The sequence below is a fragment of the Sphaerodactylus townsendi genome, linkage group LG01 (assembly GCF_021028975.2).
Source record: "Sphaerodactylus townsendi isolate TG3544 linkage group LG01, MPM_Stown_v2.3, whole genome shotgun sequence".
NCBI classification, from domain to species: domain Eukaryota; kingdom Metazoa; phylum Chordata; class Lepidosauria; order Squamata; family Sphaerodactylidae; genus Sphaerodactylus; species Sphaerodactylus townsendi.
The window spans coordinates 94,480,286-94,501,473 of NC_059425.1; the positions used below are offsets into that span (position 1 = coordinate 94,480,286).

At 43.2% G+C, this 21,188-nt stretch overlaps 1 protein-coding gene across 4 annotated transcripts in view; it reads right to left on the reverse strand.

Moving 5' to 3' along the window:
* MAP3K4 (mitogen-activated protein kinase kinase kinase 4) overlaps window positions 1-21,188 on the reverse strand; it is a 74,288-nt gene that overhangs the window by 16,255 nt on the left and 36,845 nt on the right. Inside the window, exons 6-17 of one of the 4 annotated variants that reach the window (XM_048487712.1) lie at window positions 20,856-21,013; window positions 14,738-14,854; window positions 14,303-14,402; window positions 14,123-14,206; window positions 10,031-10,297; window positions 8,167-8,316; window positions 7,840-8,001; window positions 7,191-7,324; window positions 5,733-5,811; window positions 5,474-5,540; window positions 3,727-3,823; window positions 586-702 (exon numbers count right to left, since the gene is read on the reverse strand). In XM_048487712.1, the coding sequence (XP_048343669.1) occupies window positions 586-702; window positions 3,727-3,823; window positions 5,474-5,540; window positions 5,733-5,811; window positions 7,191-7,324; window positions 7,840-8,001; window positions 8,167-8,316; window positions 10,031-10,297; window positions 14,123-14,206; window positions 14,303-14,402; window positions 14,738-14,854; window positions 20,856-21,013 (1,532 nt within the window). Of the gene's footprint in view, window positions 1-585; window positions 703-3,726; window positions 3,824-5,461; window positions 5,541-5,732; window positions 5,812-7,190; window positions 7,325-7,839; window positions 8,002-8,166; window positions 8,317-10,030; window positions 10,298-14,122; window positions 14,207-14,302; window positions 14,403-14,737; window positions 14,855-20,855; window positions 21,014-21,188 lie in introns of all 4 variants that reach the window. The other 3 variants (XM_048487702.1, XM_048487728.1, XM_048487721.1) reach the window with 3 other exon arrangements.

A 21,188-nucleotide genomic window follows, 5' to 3' on the forward strand; every position in this document is an offset into this window, starting at 1 on the left:
AGTAGACGAAGAAAGAGCACAGCAGCCAGAGAGAAGTATGAAAGGGAATGGCCATGGGATCCAAGCCCCTGTGCAAAGAAACACCATCTAGAACACCGTCAGTGTTCTAGATATAAATGCTTTGATTGCTCTGGTTTCTACTTATCTGTAATACCACATACTTGAAAGAAGAGTAAAAAATAAATTATGGTAGCATTTGTCCACTGCACAATATTCAGAGCTCCAAACACACGTTTTGATAACTGTTTTAAAAGGGTTCAGTGGAAAATTTCAAAACTCCTAATGAGTAGAAAGTATAGCTCCAGCTAAAATACAGATAAAAGCCTCCATTTTTATTATGAGTTCATTGGCTATCAGGTACTGCAGAGGAGCTAGAGAAAAGGAACTGCATGCATCTGTGATTCTAAAACAAGGAAATTTGAACACATAACATGCATTGTGCCAGTTTAAAGAAACTTTAAGAGAATGGGTAAATTACACGGAACACACAATGAAACCAAAAGGAACTACTGGTATCTAAATGCAAGCGGATTGGATGAGTGACATGAACAGGAATGAGTCTGCCACACTGCGGAGTGGAGCTACCTGATGTCATTTGCACTGCTGAGAGGTTTTGGCTGGGTTGAGTCACTACCCATGGGAGCGGGGCGACTAAGTGCAACGCTGCAATGGTTCCGTACATCAGATGGGACACTCCTTGTGCTGCAGCAAGAAGAAAAACTTCAGGAAAAATGGTCTGTCTGTGTTCTTTTTAGTGGATTTTTAAAATACAGAGACTTAGACAGAGTCTTAAAAATCTGGTGAAAAGTTATTTTTTTAACTGTACAAATTTAAAGCAAGAAAAATTCCCAGACTACTCTCTAAAACTTGCGTGCAGCAATAAACTTTGATGGTTTCTGACATGCAAGAGATAATCCATCCATAAATACCAAAATCAAAATGGAAAAATCTCCTTGCTATTTTTCATTACGAATAAGAACACTCTGAATGGTTAGCTTTAAGATGATTTTGGATTAATTTTGGAGGTGTGAAATATTGTACTAGTTAGTGTGGTAACCCTCACATATCTTAGATGCAGAAACTCCACAATATTCAGATATCCTTCTTAATCTACTCTAAACAGGAACAGCACCCTCAGAAGTAAATGCATGTGCACACACGCACATTACATTCAAAACCTTTATTGACTTCATTTCAGTTCTCTGAGGTTCTTTCAAGCTATTAATGAAACTAGGTCTAGGTACGGTGCTAGTTGACTAGCCTGGTGAAGATGGAAAAACGTAGGCTACATTTGTGACCTGGGCCTCCATAGAAAGGAATCATACCCAAACTATTAATGGTTGACACAAATGTTAGTTGCCAACGTATAGAGATGGGAGTTGGTCTCATTTCTAAGTTTCTCTGGCCCAGCCACAGGATGTCAATCTTCAATGGATTTATCTTCAGCCAATTGTGTTTCAGCCATTTCACCAGACCCCAAATAACTGGCCAATGCATCTGGGATATAATACAGCCAGCCACCCATCAACAGATACACCATATCGGTTAGGTGCCATCAGTGTGCTAGTGATGCCCCCCTTCCCCAAAACTCCAGACCAAAAGGGCAAGGGTGTGCATATAGATATATAAAAAAATCCCAGAGGATTGCTCCCTGTTGCACGCCACACACCAGTGTGTGACATGGTAGCATCCTCTTCCTTGAGCTAACAACGTCCTCTTCTTGTCACTGACCCTGGAGAAATAAGATCAGCCACTGTAAGGCTGTCCAACAAATCTCAGTGACAGCAACATGGTGAGCCAAAACATTATAGCTGACTGTGCCAAACTTTGCTGTCAAATCAAGAAGTAACAGCAGCGCTGACCTGCCTTGGTCCAGTTGCCATTGAGACTGACCTAAGCTGTCTTTGTCCCGTGGCCAGATCAGAAGCAGATAAAAATGGGTCCAAGGCCAATGTGTCCTCTAAGAATGTATGCTGTGGAGGATAGCTATATTGCTCTTTGCCACTTTTGTTGAGGAAGACAAGGGAGCCAAAGTTGTGAATAGAAAAAGAAATCAAGTGATAGTTCCTGGAACAGCTGGATAGTATCATGACCATAGCCTAATTGCCTTTTGAAGTTAGATCATTATGGGTAGCCATGTTCGTCTGTCTGTAGTAATAGAAAAGAGAAAGGCTGTCTCCGCACAGGCAGAATACAGTGACCCAGGGACGCTAAAAACAGCGTCCCTGGGGAGGGGTTCGCACGGCCGCTGCCGCTGCATCCCTGAGCGAGGTATTTCGGAAACAGCGGCTTCCAACCGCTGCCATGCGAACAGCAGCAGCTGGAAGGTGCCATTCCCTCCCCTTTCCCGAACGCCTACCTTGTCTCCTGGCTTCCAGCTTGTCGCAGAGGCCAGGGGACACGCCCCCTGGCCTGCGACTCCAGAGCAGTTTCTCCAGGCTGCAGGGGCGTGTACCCTGGCTTCTGCGACGAGCTGGAAGCCAGGAGACAAGGTAGGTCTTCGGCGACGGCGCAGCCTGTGCGAAGGCTGTGCCGCCGCCTGCCACCCTCCTGGGCTCATCCATGCGAATGGTCCCAGGGGGGTGCATCGGCATTATTTATGCCAACGCACCCCCGCACCGTTGCGATGCGGAAAGGGCCAAAGAGTCCAGTAGAATCATAAAGACCAACAACATTTCTATACTCTATCTCAACAAAGGAAAGAAATGTGATCGTGCGTGGTGCAGCGGAAATTACAATCACATCTTTCCACAGTTCAAAGAAGTACAATTCTCCAGTTGCACTGAAAAAGCTTTTTTAAGCACTGCTTCTGTCAAAACCTTTCTTCTGTTCACTATTAAGCTACATTGCGGGCGCAATGATTGCAAAAGGCAACTTCTGCTAATGGACTTTAGATGCACTAAAAATGCTCTTTTATCAAAGTAGCCAGCTTAATAGTGCACAGGGAAAAAAGGTTTTGACCAAACCGGTGCTTAAAATAGCTTTTTAAATGCAACTGGAGTATTGGGACTTGGGGGGAGGACAGAACTGGGCAGGCACTCGGACCACAGTGGAGCTTTCCACTGTCATGAAGGTCCAGGATGTAGCTACGGTTTGATTCCACATTGGGGTTCTTTGAGGTACAGGGTACGTGTATGAATGATTGCACATTGAGGTACAGGATATAGAATAGTCTTAGCTTCTGAGAGTCATAGTTCACTTCTGTATCTATATCTGGAGAAGTGAGCTGTGAATCATGAAAATTCCTATCCTACGAGAAATTTTGTTACTCTTTATGGTGCTACTGGACTGTTGCTCTTTTCTACAGCCTTTTAAAGCTGTCTTTTAAATAAAAAGGAGAAAAGCTAGTTACACCATTGCAGAAGGATATTTGCAAAAGCACACATCAGAGAAAATGGAAGAGAAAGAAACATAAGGAATATTAAACATGGCTCAGGCATGTGAGGGGAGGGGGAAGAGTAGAGCTGTGTCACTCATCAATCCTGATTCCACAGGCACTATCCCATGGAATCAACCACATTTCACAAAACAGGTAGCAACAGATACTACTGCAAGGTAACAATGACCAAAACAGTGTAAGAATCAATGCTGGGAAATTGCAAATATCCTTTTATCTAGAGACTGGAAAGTTCAAGATGGTAACACCGCTGAACTGTTACAGAAACATCATTTGTCCCTTTCTCTCCTTCAGCTACAAATAACAAGGATCAGATATGCTCTTAATACCTGAACCCTTCAGGCGTTGGGATGATGAGGTGAGGATTTGGGGGATCGCTATGGCATCGTGGTACTTTCACAGGACGAGGACTATTCCGGTGAATAGCTACAAATAGGAGACAATTCAAATGGCTTAAGAAAACACCCAACATATGCATGCCACACTGATGCAAGATCACTGCTACTGAGGTCCAGTTCATGCAACTTGTCTGAAATTGAAGCATCTGGGCTGAAATACACCCAGGTATTCTTTAGCTAACAGTAATAGCAATTGAAATGATTTGTGGTGTATTCAGGTTGGTGGTCAGTCCAACGCAAGTGAGGTTTAAGAAATGGATCAGATAATCTGTCCTGAGCTCAATGTATTGGGAGAGGGTGGAGTAAAAATCAAATAAATGAACAAACTGGCTAATGGTCTGGAGGTGCAGCAAAATATTCTAGACAACTGACTTATTAAATGAAATTATAAACACTAATACATGAAGTATTCCCAATTTTTAAAGTTCTGTTTGGTATAAAAATACTGCAAGAAACAAAATAAGTTGGTTAAAAAAAGGCTGCCTAAAGTTCAAAAATTACAAGCCAAACTAAGACAAATTCACCTTTGGAAATACAATCAAAACTAAATATTTGTCTTGACTATGGATGTATACTTTTCAAAATGAACCTAGACTTGCATGAGCTGAAATCACTCTTCCAGTCTACCTTTGAAGACCAAATAGCTACAGTACAGATATAATTTCCTTTAGCCAAGGTTTCTTCCACATACTAGACAACAGCCCCACTTAGGACCTTTCAGGCTCAGCAATATATGATGAGTATGCTCACTTGTTAATGTGACTGAAGCATCTTTCCGTTGAAGCTGCCCAGTCATTTTATAAAAGAAACTTGTTTGCTTTCATACACTCTGCAGGAGAATCCACAGCTCACTGCTGTGCTCACATTCTATGCATTTGTTTGCTAGCCTCTCCAGTCCATAAAGGTGTACACACAAACCTCTTACAGTCCACCAGCCAAATGTAGCGAGATTTGCTGTTTTTACTTTTTGGCAACAATTGCAAGCGGACGGAGGTGTTATTTTACAAGAACTCGGAAGATCACTCCATATTGCTGATGGGTGTGTGGTTGGATGGGTCACAAAGAGCCCTCCGGGGATGGGGCGGTATAGAAGTTCAAAAAATAAATAAATAAACAGTAAGCAGGCATGAGCTATCTCGGAAAGTACAACTGGGAAAGATATTACACAAAGATCAATATCCACCCAGTATATTAGACAACTAACCTACATAAGGATGATGGTGGAAAGTTCCATCAACTTGCTGCTGACTCACGTCGACCCTGTAGGGTTCTCAAGGCAAGAGAGGAACAGAGGTGGTTTGCCATTGCCTGCCTCTAGGCAGCAACCATCCAATTACTGACCTGGGTCAACCCTGCTTAGCTTCCAGGATCTGAAGAGATCAAGCTAGCCCAGGGGTCTGAAACCTGTGGCTCTCCAGATGTTCATGGACTACAATCCCCATCAGCCCCTGCCAGCATGGCCAATTGGAGAGCCGCAGGTTGCAGACCCCTGAGCTAGCCCAAGCCACCCATATACAGGGACGCATCTAGTTAATTCACTGGAAATCATGTACTGCAACTTTAAAGAGTTCCAGATTAACAAATTCACTTTTTGTCTAGAACACTTACATTTCTATAAACTACAGCTGTAACGTTCCAGAGGAAGAGATTGTAGCTGTTGTCTTACCAAGGTACAAACCTGTAACAGGACTGTGAGGCTTTCCGATTACATGTCCAATACATTCATTCATCAAAGCCTGTAAACTCTGGAAAACAGAAAGAACTGCTGAAACAATAACTGCCACAGTTTTGTATCTCTAATCAACATGTGCCAGTCAAGAAGGCCAAAAGTGGATAAGCCCTCAAAAGAGTCTTTCTTTCCCAGCAGGACTGTCTCAAACCCACCCATGGGAGGTCAATAGTGGTTAGCTTAAATGTAAGAATGGCTGAGGACTTACCAGGAAGTCATCTTCAGGCAGAGCTGAAATAAAAGCAGGCTCGATGGCTTGAAGAAAATCAAACCCTTGTGTTGCCCATCTGTTGATCAGAAGAAAGTTCTTCGTTAGCCAAAATTTATATAACATTTAGCAAGGGAGAACTACCCCTGTTACCATATAACCCAAAAATCTTCTTTGAACATTATACAAATACAAAACAAAGCCATGTCCCCTGAAGCTATATGTGCACGAACATTAATAGAGAACACTGTAATCATATTCAGATGCCATGCTCCTCTTATCCCCATGCTGCTGGGATACACAAAAGGGAGGAAAAGGCACCTGCACTCCTCCCCTCCCTCCCCCAACACTGCAGCGAGGTGTAAAAATGGCATCTGCATTTCTCCCCACCCTGCCATTTCCCTACCCCCTGCCACCTCCCAGAAGCACATAAGGAGTGAAGCAGTTGGATGTCATTTTCCACCTCTGAGCTTTCTGTGGCATGGATGGGGTGCCATCTTCCTGCCTTCTTCTTGTGTGTACTGAAGGGTTGGGTGCCCCAAATCCTCAGGCCAATCCCAATCAAAACTAAATTGTCCAAACTTTAAATACTTGCTGAATCACTAGAGACTCCCAGAGGGTGGTTAAAATGATTCAGTAAAGTGGTGACGATTATTCTTTCAACAATACTAAATAATTAATATAGCTGCTATTAACAAGAGACTGCTTCTACTTTTAACTAAGAACAGTTACAGCCCAATCCTGATGGGAAGGCAAGCAACTTTAGGAGCCATTGTGGGGTTGCACCAACACGTTTACCCTGCCAGTGTAAGTGGCACTTATGCCCGTGGGGTGTGCTGGGAGGCAGGCAGGCCAGAGGAGAGCCTGCCCTCTACAGCTGCATTGATATCCTTTTGGACACCAGCACAGCTGTCAGACTTATGCCACAAAAACAGTGCCATCTCTAGCCACAACATGGTGCCACCTTCAATGAACTTTCTTCAGCCACAGAAACAGTCATCCGTCACCCCCCCCCCCCCCAATCTGGATTGCACTATTAGACTGTGTGGAGAGTACTAATTCTAGGCTTGTCATAACAATTAACTTACTCAAAATGAATTTACACTTCCATGAAATGTTAGGGCTAACCCCCCCTCCCATGTCCAGAATTTCTTAATATTCATTCCTGAAATATCACTAAACATGACTTCTAAATTAAGTTTTACTGTGGTGAACTAAATAATTTAGGATTCAATTACCCTCGCTGATTTTTCAAGAGCATGATAAATTCACTTAAAATCAGCAAAATCCTTGAGTAGTCTGGCCCTTGGATTACCTCGGGTATTTTATTCCCATATCCACACTGTGACATTTTGAATAAACTTCCTCATAGCAATCAAGGAAGCAACAATGCTCCGTGTTGGTAGCATGCAAGATCTCAATAAAAAGAATGGAAAGGAGTGTCCACATAATCATTACCTTGGTCTGGTGCCTCGACCACTCTCACATTTAGTAAGGACATAATTCATCCACTTTCTTGCAAAAGTGATATACTGGTCTCCAATTTTCTGCCTGAATTCTCCAGACATCAGACGAATGACTTCTTTATGGTACTGTAATATATTAAAATTAAAGTTCAGGTTGAGCTGTTTTTACCCCTTCTGAGATTTGTGTCCCAATCCATGGTCCAGCTAAAGAGCAATGCAAAGCAGTATCAGGCTACACCCCCCCCCCCCAAAAAAAAAATTAGCCACAGAATAATGCTGCAATACAGATGTGTGAAAATTTGAATCCAAAACCTGTTATCTATAAAAACGAGACAACCTGTATCTCATTTGTGGAGTTAATGTAGGAACACACACTGTCAAGGGTCCCCTTTTTCACCGCCACCAAACAGAAGGTAAATGTCAGAAGCCTCAGTACCAATAACCAGCAAAGAAGCCAAGAACAGCTTGAGCTGATTCAATGCATTCCGAGGTTCTCCATGCAACTCTTCCAGAAGTGCCCTGATCTAGGCCCCAGACTGTGAAACATTATAAACAATTTGCTGAAATATTTATTTTCTCTGAAGAAAGTTAAACACTTTCAACGCGATGGAAACAAGGAAAGGGATTTTCGCAGCACCTACCTCAAAACCAAAATTGTAACACTGAATCATGGCTTCCCGATAATATTGCTGCAATGTGGCAGATTCTGACTCATCCACCTCAGCATCAAATTCAGATGTGAACATTTGATCAACTCTATCAATTGCACTCCTTATCTTATTACACAGCTGCAAAGCATCACTCTGGAAAAGGGGGGAAGCAATTGAAATATTCTATCAGGACGTTAAAATAATCTTCAATGGTCACTTGCTATTAGTTTAACAAACAACAAAATGAGCCCTGCCGTGATTTAAAAACTAAAATGAGCTGTGACTGAGAACCTTCCACAAGATGACGAAGACAAGTACCTTCAACTGCTGCAAAGCTTTGGCAACGACCGGCTGGCTGGATGTTTGCTCCTGATGCAAAGAAACCAGTCCTTCAAGAGACTGTTGGAAAGCTTTTCTCTGGTTTACAAGATAAACAGGCTGCATGACTACAAGGAGGAGGTTGTCAATCTAGGATATACAAAGTTACATTATCTGAAGGTGCTGCTAGAAAAAAGACCTCAAAGTATTCATTGTGAACAGTGGATTCAATCGTGACTATTTTGAAATGTAAAATACTCACTACATTCTAAAATACATATTTAAATATTATAGCTTTTGTTCCAACAAAATGGTTAACATTTTGAATAGCTTCTACAATTACAATTCTATATTTTCTAATGATCTCCCTGCAACAGTCAGCCTCATTTATTATGTGATTCAAGGAGGAACCCTCAAAGACTTCTGGGAAAAATGTTATTTCACCCTTCCCAACCATTTCTTCTTTCCCTTCCCTGAAAGCCCCCAGAGCCTCTTCCCTTTTCCTGCTCCCTGCCCTCCTTTCCAACCAACAGCCAACCTATATTTGTCCACCCCTTCAGCTTTCCCCCTGCCCTGGGACACCCTCAACTTGGAAAAACTGTGGCCTAGTTGTGTGGTGTCAGCCACTGGGCCTGGCCACTTGTGAGGGGGCACCTCTCTTTCCCCTAGCCCCCTCCACATACTATTTCCCTCCTCCTGACAATCTCCATATCTTCTCTTCTTTCCCGCTCTCCTTCTCAGTATTCATCAAATTCCCTTTTATCTGCCTTCTACCTTCAGTTATAGTTATTTATTTACTTCATTTGCTTCTAATGAAGACCAAATCTCCGTAGGAGCCTGGTCCTTTGCAAGGCACCATACTTAAGCCCTGACTTGTGTTTGGCTCAGCCTGGGTCCAACAAGTGTGATTCCCGGAAAAGTACTGTATGCCTGGGCTCCCCATTAGCCACTGCCTCTGATTCGTGCCTAGACCTGTGGATTGCCTGACCTCCGCCTGCAAATGCCACCTGCCTTGACCCCTGGACTGCCTGACTTCTGCCTACAGACATTACCAGCCTGACCTCCTCACTGCTGGACCGCTGCTACCTTGTTCTACCAACACTACCTTGCACCACTTGCCAAGGCAACTGAACTGCTTAACTTGTGCAACTACTTCCTGGCTGCCTCAGTCCTCTGCAAGTCTGTCATGCCTGGACCCAAGCAGCACACACACCTTTACAATAAAAACACACTAGTAGACGGAACATCTTTGCTAAGGAAACTCACAAAATGACCAGGGGCCAGTCTCCCACTCTCAGGTAGCCCATTTCTCCCCCCACCCCCCACCCCCAGGGTTGTTCTCAGGATAAAATGAAGAAAATGCTGTAAACCACTTTCGATACACAGTGTGTGTGTGGGGGGGGGGGGGGGAGAACAGAATGTGAATGAAATAAATTCCAATCTCTTCCTTCCATCCTTTCTCTCATACACATGAAACAAAGAAACCTTGGAAACTTCTGGATTTTTTTTATCTAGGGGCAAGGGGACTCAATCAGAATGGTAACTGGCGGTTCTATAATTCAAAGGCACTGGAGGTTCTATAATGCAATCCAAGGCATCTTGATTTTCATTATTTTAAAAATCCATACAATGCAGAAAAAGAACTACCCTTCATTTCACAACATCAGAATTTTATGCAAACTAAACCCATTTTAAGCGTGTGAAATTAGACATCAGTAAATAGAAGGACAAATTCTCAGTATCCAGAGTGTCATATTGACAATACTTTTTCATACAATCCAGCTGTGAAAAAGAGCATCTTTTAACTTTTGTGGGCCACAAATCAGAAATACAATGGTTGGTTACTAATACAGAGAATACTTGCCTGCATATTTTTCAGAGTATCAATCGTTTCCACTGGAGGCATTAGTTTGACAAGCTGTCCTTCCCACCTGCTCCAACTGTCGTCTCCTTCATGATCTTTATCACTATACTTAGTCATCAGTAAAAAGGGTTCACCTGCAACTTCATCAGAGTCTTTTGAACAATCTTTTCCTGCAGCAGTGTTAAGGAGTTGCAAGATAATACATTTCTCTCCTGCGAGACTTTCTTGCACAAAGATTTGTACATTTTCAAGTCCAGGGATTTGCACCTGAAGAAAGATTATGGTTCAAGTTACTAGCAGCTAGAAATGAGCTCAGTTTCACTGCTGAAAATGTTCATGGATCTCAAAATGTTCCCCAGAGCCCTTGAAAAAAAAAGAACAATCCAAACGAGGTACTTTTCAATAGGGAAAGGGCATGTTTGTAAGGCTGCTGTCCCCTCCTCAGTTGAGACACCCCAATTTGATCTCCAATCTCCTCTTAGACTTTCAAGAGGGTGACCTTCAAAATAACTGTCATGTGGATCTCTGGGGGACATTTTCTGAGAACACATCTGGCCTAACATATCCAGAGCACATTCCAGCACATATGCATGAAGTATTTACTCTTTCCAAGATATGCATAAGATGATCTTATCCCCTACTTCAAGGGAGTACTTCAAGGGATGATTCTTCAAAGAAATATGGGCCATTTCCAGTTGATGGGAAAACTATCACCTCCAATCCTGCTATTCATCCACCCAGCATAGGCCATCAAGAAGATAACCATAATTTCAACCTCGCTGGATCTTGGTCAATATGCTAAAAACATCTATCAATTTCCTTAGCTTGGGATGTCAGGTGTCATTTCCTAATTTTCCTGCTGAATTTGGATGGCAAGATATCTTCAGATTACCCTATCAAAATCAAATTTTCCCCACTTTTTGCGATCCCAATCTTGGTAATGAAGAGACCTGTGCTGAACGTTGGAATTTTCCCCACAAAAGAACTAGCCCTGGTCAGTGAAAAAGGTGCCAGGTTCTCCACTACCTGAATACCCCTTTTTTTCTCAAAACTCTGCCCCATGGACCTTGGCTGCATGGACACCACACAATTCTCAAGCCTCTCACACACCTTGGATCAGGTAGTATTATCCTTCAAACTCCCTTTCCTCTCCTGTCCTTGTCACTTCCCCTCGTCCTCACTCAAGTCTCAATTTTCTCTGCGCATGTGTTAATTGAGAGAGAGGGGGTGGTTTTATTCTGGGTTTTATTTGTGTATTAAAGGTCGAAGACAATGTTGGTGTATCTCTAATTGTGTGTGTGTGTCGATAAATAAATGTTTCATTTAGTTTGAATCAGTTAGTCACTGTTGCTCTTTCTCTTGCAAATACCGTTCAGAAATAAAAATTCCATACATGTGGTCAAAAAAATCCTTTGTTTCTCTCAGGGGCAGAGCAATGTGGAACTGCGCCCGGGGCACACATGTGTCCTGCGCCCCTGCCGCAGCGCTGCCCGCCCCCGCCCTGCTCTGGAACGCCCCTGCCGCGGCATGCCCCCTTGCCCCGTTGGAACTACGCCACCTTTATCTGGCCACAGATCCTGTAACAAGTTAATTTCTCCTTGGGTCCAGTTCAGGTACCATGTTCACGGCTACCCACTCCATCAACATTACCTTCTCTCTCAATACTTAGTCTCCCAAGGATCAGGAACTGAGAAAGATCATGCTGTTTTGACCTCAGCCTATTCTGCATGCACAACATGCTCCTGATTTTCTAGATAGTAAATCCACAAGCTTGGGAAAGCCATACCGCATGCATGCCCTTTCCTCTAAATCCCTTCTGCTGTGGAATCAGCTTATTACTTCCACCCGTGCCAAAAAACCGTAATCTCCAGAAAAGGTTCTAGCTGCTACTGATGCCATCACAGCGGCATCGCACCAATACCCTTTTTTTAAAAATCCACATGATGTTCAGAACTACTGTGCACAAATGCTAGACACATTTTTCTTCTCCACCAAAACTACTCTTACTGGCAATTCTCTATTTACTTACTGAACAATCAGCATGCATATGAGATTAACTGGATACATTTTAAATAATATGTGGAAAAAAACCTATTTCAACAAGTAGTTGCAATCAGCAGAAGCAGTCTCCATACAGAGCAGCTGGTGCAAGCACACACACACACACACCCCAATATTTTTTTAAATGGCAACTTTAGAGATAGAATGCTGAGGGGAAGGTGGCAGAGACAGGAAACAAAATGCTACAGAAAATGGCTCCTGAGCCAGCATTAACTGTCCATTTTAAATAGTACATAAAGACTTGGGGCACTCGCACACATTGCAGAATAATGCACTTTCAGTCCACTTTGCAGCTGGATTTTACTGTGAGAAATGGCAAAATCCACTTGCAAACAATTGTGAAAGTGAATTGAAAGTGCATTATTCTGCATGTGCGCAAGTGCCCTTAGAGTTTCTTTGCCCCCTTCCCTAAAGATAAGTAATTTCTTTTCCTTTTTTAAAGGCAATAAAATATCACTAGATTACTAGAGCATTGAAGAAATAGCCTTAGCAGGTCCTTTGAATTTTTGACTATCGCTTTTTAAAAAGCAAGTCTCCATCCCTTTCTTCCTTTAAGATATGCTTTTTTCCTCATTGCGTGGAAGCAAATTCCTCAGCGTTTGAAAGCTACTCTTGCACACTTAATGTTTTTACTAAAAGAGTGAGGAAGCCCCGGGAGGAGGGAAGGGGGATGGAAGGCATGAGTGTGCATCATGGGTGGCGAAAAAACTCAAAGAAGTACTGCGTGTTGAGTGAAGCTGACTCAGAATCAGCTTGAGGGGGAAAAAAACATAGTGGCAAAAGTGTTCGTAACTTGTGTGTATAAGAAAGGAGTGAAAGCAGTCTGGGGCAAAAACCAACAAAACCCACCCATGCGGAATAGCCCTCTGAGACAGGGCTGAAATAACTACCTTCTGCTCGGGTCTGCTCAGTGCATGAGTACCAGCTCCTAATTCCTGTACATGCCTGCTGCCTCTCACATACACAAACACACACACAGGAAATTACTCAAAGAGGGGATGCTATTTAAACTTCAGCAGTGAAGTCACAGATCATGCTACCAAACAGTACTTATATTAATTTCTTTCCCAGAATTGCAGACACTAAGTCTCATTCTTTGAAAGCTACTCAGCACAGGCAACATACAACATAAGGCAAATTACTATCTGAACAAATGCTTAGTAGCTTTAGCTCATTTTTTCCTCCACAGTTCAAATATTTGAGAGGAGATCAAAAGAGCATTTTAGGATAACCAAAAGTTTGAATAGGAACAATGGCAAGCTGCACTTCTACAGTCAGAGCTTTGCTCACAATCTGAGTTTGATCCCGACAGAAGTCGGTTTCAAGTAGCAGACTCAAGACTGACTCAGCCTTCTACCCTTCTGAAGTCAGTAAAATGAGTACCCAGCTTGCTGGGGGTAAAGTGTAGATACCTGGGGAAAGCAATGGTAAACACCCTGTAAACACAATCTGCCTAGAAAACACTGTCACCAGCACTTGCTTTAAAGTTTATCTTGTCTTTGAACAAAACAGCCATATTTTATCACAAATTCCCTTTTCAAAAAAACTATTCATGTTGGGGGGTGCTGTTCATGCCCTGCAATGCAAAAGATAGTAATAGTTCTCAAAGTGGTACTGATCTGTGTTTGAGGTGAACCACTTCAGGCTCCAGGTAGGAGATGACACAAAGGAATAACTTAAATTTCTTATTGGGACTGTGTCTCTTGCAAGACTAAAAGCATAAGTTGGAAGGTATCACTTTGGCCAGTTGCTGACTTGCACCAGCCCACGGTGGCAAACTTTTATTTCAAACCTCCTGTAATGTAGAAAACTGGCATGGCAGCTTTCAACATACAATGAACTTTTAAAATGGCATATCATTCATCGATGTGACCCCCAGCCTGCAGTATGAAGTCATACAATCTGTATGACACAGGTTTATCAGTTCTGTAACAAAACCCACATGAAAACCCACATGAAATATATCTGGCCTACTGCCACATTTAATCATTTCAGATTTCTAGCATCACTAAATCTTTAGTCAGATGTTACCTTCATATACTGTTGTGTTTTCAGGGCACTGAGGATTTCATGCACTGAGGCAGACAATATGAACTCTGCAGCTATTTCAAGATCCTAACAACAAGATGAAAGCACATTTTTATCCAATTGCACTGTTAAGAATGTCAAGACTGAATTTTGATGTTACTTACAACCTGTTTCAACTTTTACCTTCCTTAACCTCTTGGCAAAGCCAAGAGCCTTAGAGGCTCTCTCTCTAGCTTCATGAAACAGTTCTTTCAGTGCTCGGCTGATCTCTATAACAGACCTCCTACAAAAATGGAACAGAATCGCAGTTATTTGAATAGCTGAGTGAAAAAGAAGTAAAAAATTACAAGGGAAATAGACATAGGAAACAAACTAAGCCTAGCTAAAATGACCCATCCTTCACAAAAATACAAAACAAAATCAAGAAACAATGCACCCAGATTATTCTCATGCCCCCTGTACCACTTGACTTAGTATCTGGGAACAAAAAGTTCCAGCTGCAATTTTTTTAACTGTTCCTTTCACGCACGTAAAGACATTTTAAAAGGGACAGCGTATCTTGAGTGGCAAGTCAGAGACAATCAGATGTAGAGGAAAAGTCTGAAAATTTGGGATCACCTGATTTCATCGGAAGCAGCACTGTCATCAGCACTGGCCCAAAATTCATCACAGCTGTATTGTAAGCCAGAGTCCAAAAAGATTCCCGTTGATTTAAGCAGCACTCCTGCAATGTCACTGAAAGAAAATTGAAACAAACTTTTACTTCTTTACATTCAGTTTAACTCGAGTCTTCTCAAGCATCGCTCCTGATAACATTGGCATATGATAGAGATGAAAGATGTATCATGCAGATCACAAGTATTGTCTTCACTGGCCAAAACTAGGATTATCCAAAGAATATCTGAGGGGTTTTGATTATGTAGCTGTAGTTGTTTAGTTAAACAAAGATTACTGGATATCAGTAAGCAAGCCGATTATGGGTTACTTTGCACCATGAGTTCAGCTACTCTTTATAAGTGTCTTATTTCTTTCCCTACAGCTGTACCTATAATTAAGATTATTGAAGTACATTAAGGACATTAATTTAATAATATATTAGATATGAGTAATAATATTTCATATGATTTTATGGATTTAGATTTATTTAAGGGGTATGTTAATTTCTATTATTACTTATCGGTCAGATCACGTGATAGTTTGTGCTGATACTGATATTATAATTTATTGTATTTTTCTTCTTGTTTACTATGGCTGTGCTGAAGCAATAAAGTTATTGATGATTAAGAACCAAAACATCTCGATATGTTAAAGAACAATTAATATTAATTTAAAATAGTGAGCCATACACAAATTAATTTAGGCAAACCTTGAGATACTGACTTTTCATTGCTTTCCTTAAACAAAGAAGAAGACAGAAGAGAAAATACTTTAGAATAAGGGAATAGAAACTACTTTAAATAAATAGAATGTCTGCACGAGCTAGTAGTCTTTGAACAATGGGTCAGGTCCTTCAAGCGGACAATGAGTTCTTCCAGGGCTTTATTTTAAATGCTAACTGGAAGGTCCTTATTTCAGCTTTAAATAGAAAGGAGAAAAACAAAAAAAATGTTTCTGCACAAACAATGAGAAGAGAGGCAAGATGGTAGGTTCACAGACAAACAAAGCCTTCTTTCTCTTCTCCTGGTCATAACAACATAAGAAGAATCCTGCCGCATCAGAACAGTGGTTCATCTGGTCCAGCATCTTGACTCACACAGCAGCTGCCCAGCTGCCCTAGTCCGGCCAACAGAAAGAGCAAAAAGGCAAGGACCTTCTCTCTTAATAGAGCCTCCTTTCTCTAGGTTTGAGAGTACTACTGCTTCTGAATTTGGAGACGAAGGTTTGAATCCACATCCTATTGTGGAAGCTCACTGGGTGATGATACTTTCAGGGTTGTTGTGTGCTTAAAAAGGAAAAGAGGAGAACGACCCATTGGATACTCACCGTGAAGGAGTCTTCTCCTGGGGGATGGAGGCAGTGGTGGTATTCAAATAATTTAACAACCGGTTCCAGTGGTGGGATTTAAATAATTTAACAACTGTTGTTTACAAGCACCATTTTAACAACCGGTTCTGCCGAAGTGGTGTGAACCTGCTGAATCCCACCACTGGACGGAGGCCATCTTGCCTGGGTCTTCCTGATCCTTCAGTTAGGGAGGCAGGAACTCCAACTTTTTTAAACTTCCTGTCCCAGCTCCACCTCCAACAGAACTCAGCATTTTACTAGCATAGCAGTAAATGATCAACAAGAATAACAAAGACAGAAAGTAATAAGAATAATAGTAAAAAACATTTCCTCATAAAATATTGGAAAACCTAAGTGATTTCTTTAATAGAGTTGGTAAGGTTGTTTGGAGCAAATTGTGTGAACTGATGACCCATCAATAGGGAGAGCCAAGATGGCCGCCATCCCCCCAGGAGAAGACCCCTTCACGGCTGAGGCCATCTTGTCTGGGACCTCCCAGAGCAGTGTCCCTGTAGGGTGGGTAGTCATCAGTGGCAAAACGTGCTCCAGAACCCTTCTCCCAAATGCTGCCTCAACTGCTGCCCAGGATTGAAGCCCGTAGTGCCTTACAAAGGATGAAGGCGAAGACCAAAGGGCCGCCCTACAAATCTGTTCTACCAATACATGCTTAGTGAACACAACATTGATGGCTGCACTGCGGATAGAGTGCGCTGTGGTGCCCAGAGGCACAGGCAAGTTAACTGCTTTGTGTGCCTCAATGATGCAAGCCTTTAGGGTGGAGATGACGGCTGCCTTGGACATAGCATAACCCATATTTGGGGGAGCAACATTGATGAACAGGGATTCAGTCTTGTGTAAGCCTTCAGTCCTGATGATGAAGGCTTTGAGGGCCCTCCTTACATCAAAGTTGTGCCAAAGGTGTTCCTTTGGATGGTTAGAAGAAGAAGAAGAAGAGTTTGGATTTATATCCCCCCTTTCTCTCCTGCAGGAGACTCAAAGGGGCTTACAATCTCCTTGCCCTTCCCCCCTCACAACAAACACCCTGTGAGGTAGGTGGGGCTGAGAGAGCTCCGAGAAGCTGTGACTAGCCCAGGGTCACCCAGCTGGCGTGTGTGGGAGTGTACAGGCTAATCTGAATTCCCCAGATAAGCCTCCACAGCTCAGGCGGCAGAGCTGGGAATCAAACCCGGTTCCTCCAGATTAGATACACAAGCTCTTAACCTCCTACGCCACTGCTGCTCCTAGGTTGTGGACAGAAGGTAGGGATTGTGATTTCCTGCCTTAAGTGGAAACCAGACGCTGCTTTTGGTTGGAAGGTCTGATCTGTACAAAGAGCCACTCTGTCTTTGAAGAAGGTGAAAAAATTGGAATTGACCAATAGTGCCTGGATCTCAGATACCCGTCTGGCGGAGGTTACAGTGACCAGGAACAGAACCTTCATATGGAGCCACTTCAATGATATGGACTGTACTGGTTCAAAAGGTGATTTAGTGAGTGCTGAAAGAACCAAATATAAGCATCACGTAGGAAACCTGTATGCGATTGGTGGTTGTAGTTGTTTCACCCCTCTGAGGAACCTTACAATGTCCAGATGTTTCATCTGCTGCTTGTTCTGTATAGCAGGACAAACTGTGGCAAGAGCTGCCACTTGTCTTCTAAGAGTGGAGCATTTGAGTCCCAAGTCTAGACCCTATTGTAGGAATTCCAGAATGTGACTAATGGATGAAGCTTGAGGGTTTATCTTCCTTCTAAGGCACCACCTGACAAAGGCTTTCCATGTCGAATTATATATGCGGTTGGTTGATGGTCTATGAGATGCCAGAAGCATAGACGTAACCCTGCCAGAGTATCCTTTCTTGGTCAGCCTGTCCCTTTCAACAGCCAGGCGGTCAAGTAAAGCCATTGTGGGTTTTGATGCAACAGTGGTCCTTGGTGTAGTAGGTCCAGCGTCTGCGGAAGGGGGTATCCTGGACCTACTGCCATCTTCTGAATTCTGGAAAACCAAAGCCGTGTGAGCCAATGAGAGGCTATCAAGATGGCCTGTGCCCGGTCTAGTGCAATCCTTCTGAGTACTCTCGGTAGGAAGGGAAATGTTGGAAAAGGGTATAATAGACCTGTGGGCCACAGAGCTGATATGGCATTCGTGGCAAAGGACTTCAGGAGGAAGGTTGTTAGTTGTTTGTTTTCCTCTGTGGCAAACAGATCTGCTGTCGGAAGGCCAAAGTGCGACATGATGAGATGGAAGACCTTTGGGTTGAGAGCCCATTCCGCTTCTTGAACCTGTGACCAGCTCAGCCAGTCGGCCTGAATGTTCAACTTGCCTTGAACGTGATCCACTCTTATTGATAAGAGGTGTTTCTCCGCCCAGTGGATGATCGTGGCTGCCTTTCAATGAAGTTGTGACGACCTGGAACCCCCTTGATGGTTTATGAAGACTTTCATGGAGATGTTGTCTGTGTGGAAAAGGATGTGTTGATTAGTGATGGTCGACTGGAATCCCTGTAAGGCAAGGAGAATCGCTCTGGTCTCCAGGATGTTGACTGGCAGGGCAGATTCCTGACTGGACCAAGTTCCCTGAATGAAGCAAGTATTGAGGGTGGCACCCCACCTGTTCAGGCTTGCATCTGTGTATATCTGGATGTATTCTCTGATTAATTACATCTTCCCTTGTGTCAAGTTGTGTCTCATGGTCCACCATCTCAAGCTGACCTTAACATGAGTTGGGATGGTCACTGTCCGGTCCTTCCTGTTCATGATCTCTAATTGGAAATGTCTGAGAAACTTCTGCAGGGGTCGTGCATGAAATTGTCCCCATTGTACCCTGCCCATGGCCGCAATGAATTTCCCCAGTAGGCTTGTGAGCGTCATGATGGAACCATGCTTGGCAGTGATGAGCACAGATGTCTTTCTCTGAATACACAGGATCTTGTCTACTGGCAGGAAAAGAGCATTCTTGACAGATGAAATTATGGCCCCCAGGTGTTCTAGCTCTTGAGTCGGGGACAGGTGACTCTTCTCCCTCTTCACGATAAACCCGTGATGTTGCAGCACCTGGATAGTCTGTTCCACGTCCCTCTGGGCTTGTGCTTTCGATCGTGAACGAATCAGTATGTCATCCAGATACAAATGGACGTGTATCCCCATCTGCCGTAGTAAGATGACAGGAGCTAGTAGTATTTTTGAAAAGACACGAGGTGCCGTTGCCAAGCCGAATGGGAGCACTGGAAACTCGAAGTGTTCCTCCCCTGCTGTGAACCGGAGAAAGCGACGGTGGCCTTGGTGAATGGGTATATGTAAGTAAGCTTCCTGTAGATCGAGTGACACCATGAAGTCCCTTGGGTGAAGTGCGTAGGGACCCCATCCAGAAACGTCTCAGCCTGATAAACTGATTCATATAGCGCAGGTTGAATATCACCCTCCAATCCCTGTCCATTTGGGGATGGTGAAAAAGTGTGAATACACTCGGGACAATTTTATTCTTGTGTTGGGACTGGTTCTATGGCCCGAATCTGTAGCAGGTGGTGGATTGCTGCTTGATTTCTGTGGCCCTTTTCGGTGTCTAGATTGAGAGGGGAAGGGAAGAATCTTGGTATTGGTTGAGAAAACAGTTCTATTGCATACTCGGTGGAAATGACTTCTCTTGTCCATGCATCCATACTTAACTGCCTAAACACACACACACAAAATGTAAACGCTAGACAAAAACAGTACACGTATACCAGCCAGAAGAGCTAATTGTTGGAGATGCAATCCCTAGTGAGGCAGGAACAATACTGAGTTCTGTTGGAGGCGGAGCCGGGACAGGAAGTTTTTAAAAGTTAGAGTTCCTGCCTCCCTAACTGAAGGATCAGGAGGACCCAGGAAAGATGGCCTCCACCTCCAGGAGAATAATGTTAGCTGCTTTGATTCCCTCTGTGGAGAAAGTTGGGGTATAAAGGAAGTAAATAAATAATATTGCTGTAGATGAGAGGCAGATAAAAAGTAGTCTGGTGAATGGTTTAGAAGAGAATGAGGCAGGAGAAGAGAAAAAGATATAGAAATTGCTAGGAGAAGGGAAAGAGAAGAAGAGTTGGATTTATATACCCCCTTTCTCTCCTATAGGAGACTCAAAGGGGTTTACAAACTCCTCACCCTTCCCCCCTCACAACAAACACCCTGTGAGGTAGGTGGGGCTGAGAGAGCTCAGAAAAACTGTGACTAGCCCAAGGTCACCCAGCTGGTGTGTGTTGGAGTGTACAGGCTAATCTGAATCCCCCAGATAAGCCTCCACAGCTCAGGTGGCAGAACAGGGAATCAAACCTGGTTTCTCCAGATTAGAGTACACCTGCTCTTAACCACTATGCCACTGCTGCTCCTATAATAATCAGAAATAATCTGGAGAGAGGGATAGAGAGGAAAGGGAGGTGCCCTCTCACAATTTGTCTAGGGTTCCTACCATGAACACAGGCCTGTCCTAATGGCCAACACCACACAACTGAACCACAGTTTTCCTAGGTAGATGATGCTGGGGGCAGAGGGGGTAGCTAAAAACACAGGGACGGACAAAGGTAGGGTTGCTGTTTGGTGGAAAGGAGAGAAGGAAGCAGGAAAAAGTGAGAAACGATGGGGGCTTTTAGGGAATAAAGAAGAAATAGTGAGGAGGTGGGAATGAGAAACACCTTGGAAGTCCTTGACGGTTCCCACTTGATCTGAACTAAATGTCCATCAAAATGATAGTAATAAAAAGTAATACCAGAACAGTTTTCCAGCTTGAGCTTCACCTCCCCGTATGTAAGGCGTTATTTCTTTGGTGAAATTCCATTCTTCTTCCAAGAGATTTTTCAAACTATGAGATGCTTGAGGTAACTGCTGTAGCATTTGGATCCAGCTTCGCATATAATCAAAATAAACCTTGAAATAGGAGAGAAAGCTATTTATACAGCTGTGTTACATTAAACCTACAAAATACCTGAGTCTCCCTATGATAGTGGTTTCAGGCACAGCTGATGAACAGAACAAATTGGTTAGGCACGGCCCCTGCCCTTCCTCAAACAAGACTCCTCCCACATCAGCCTTGTGTGTGCAC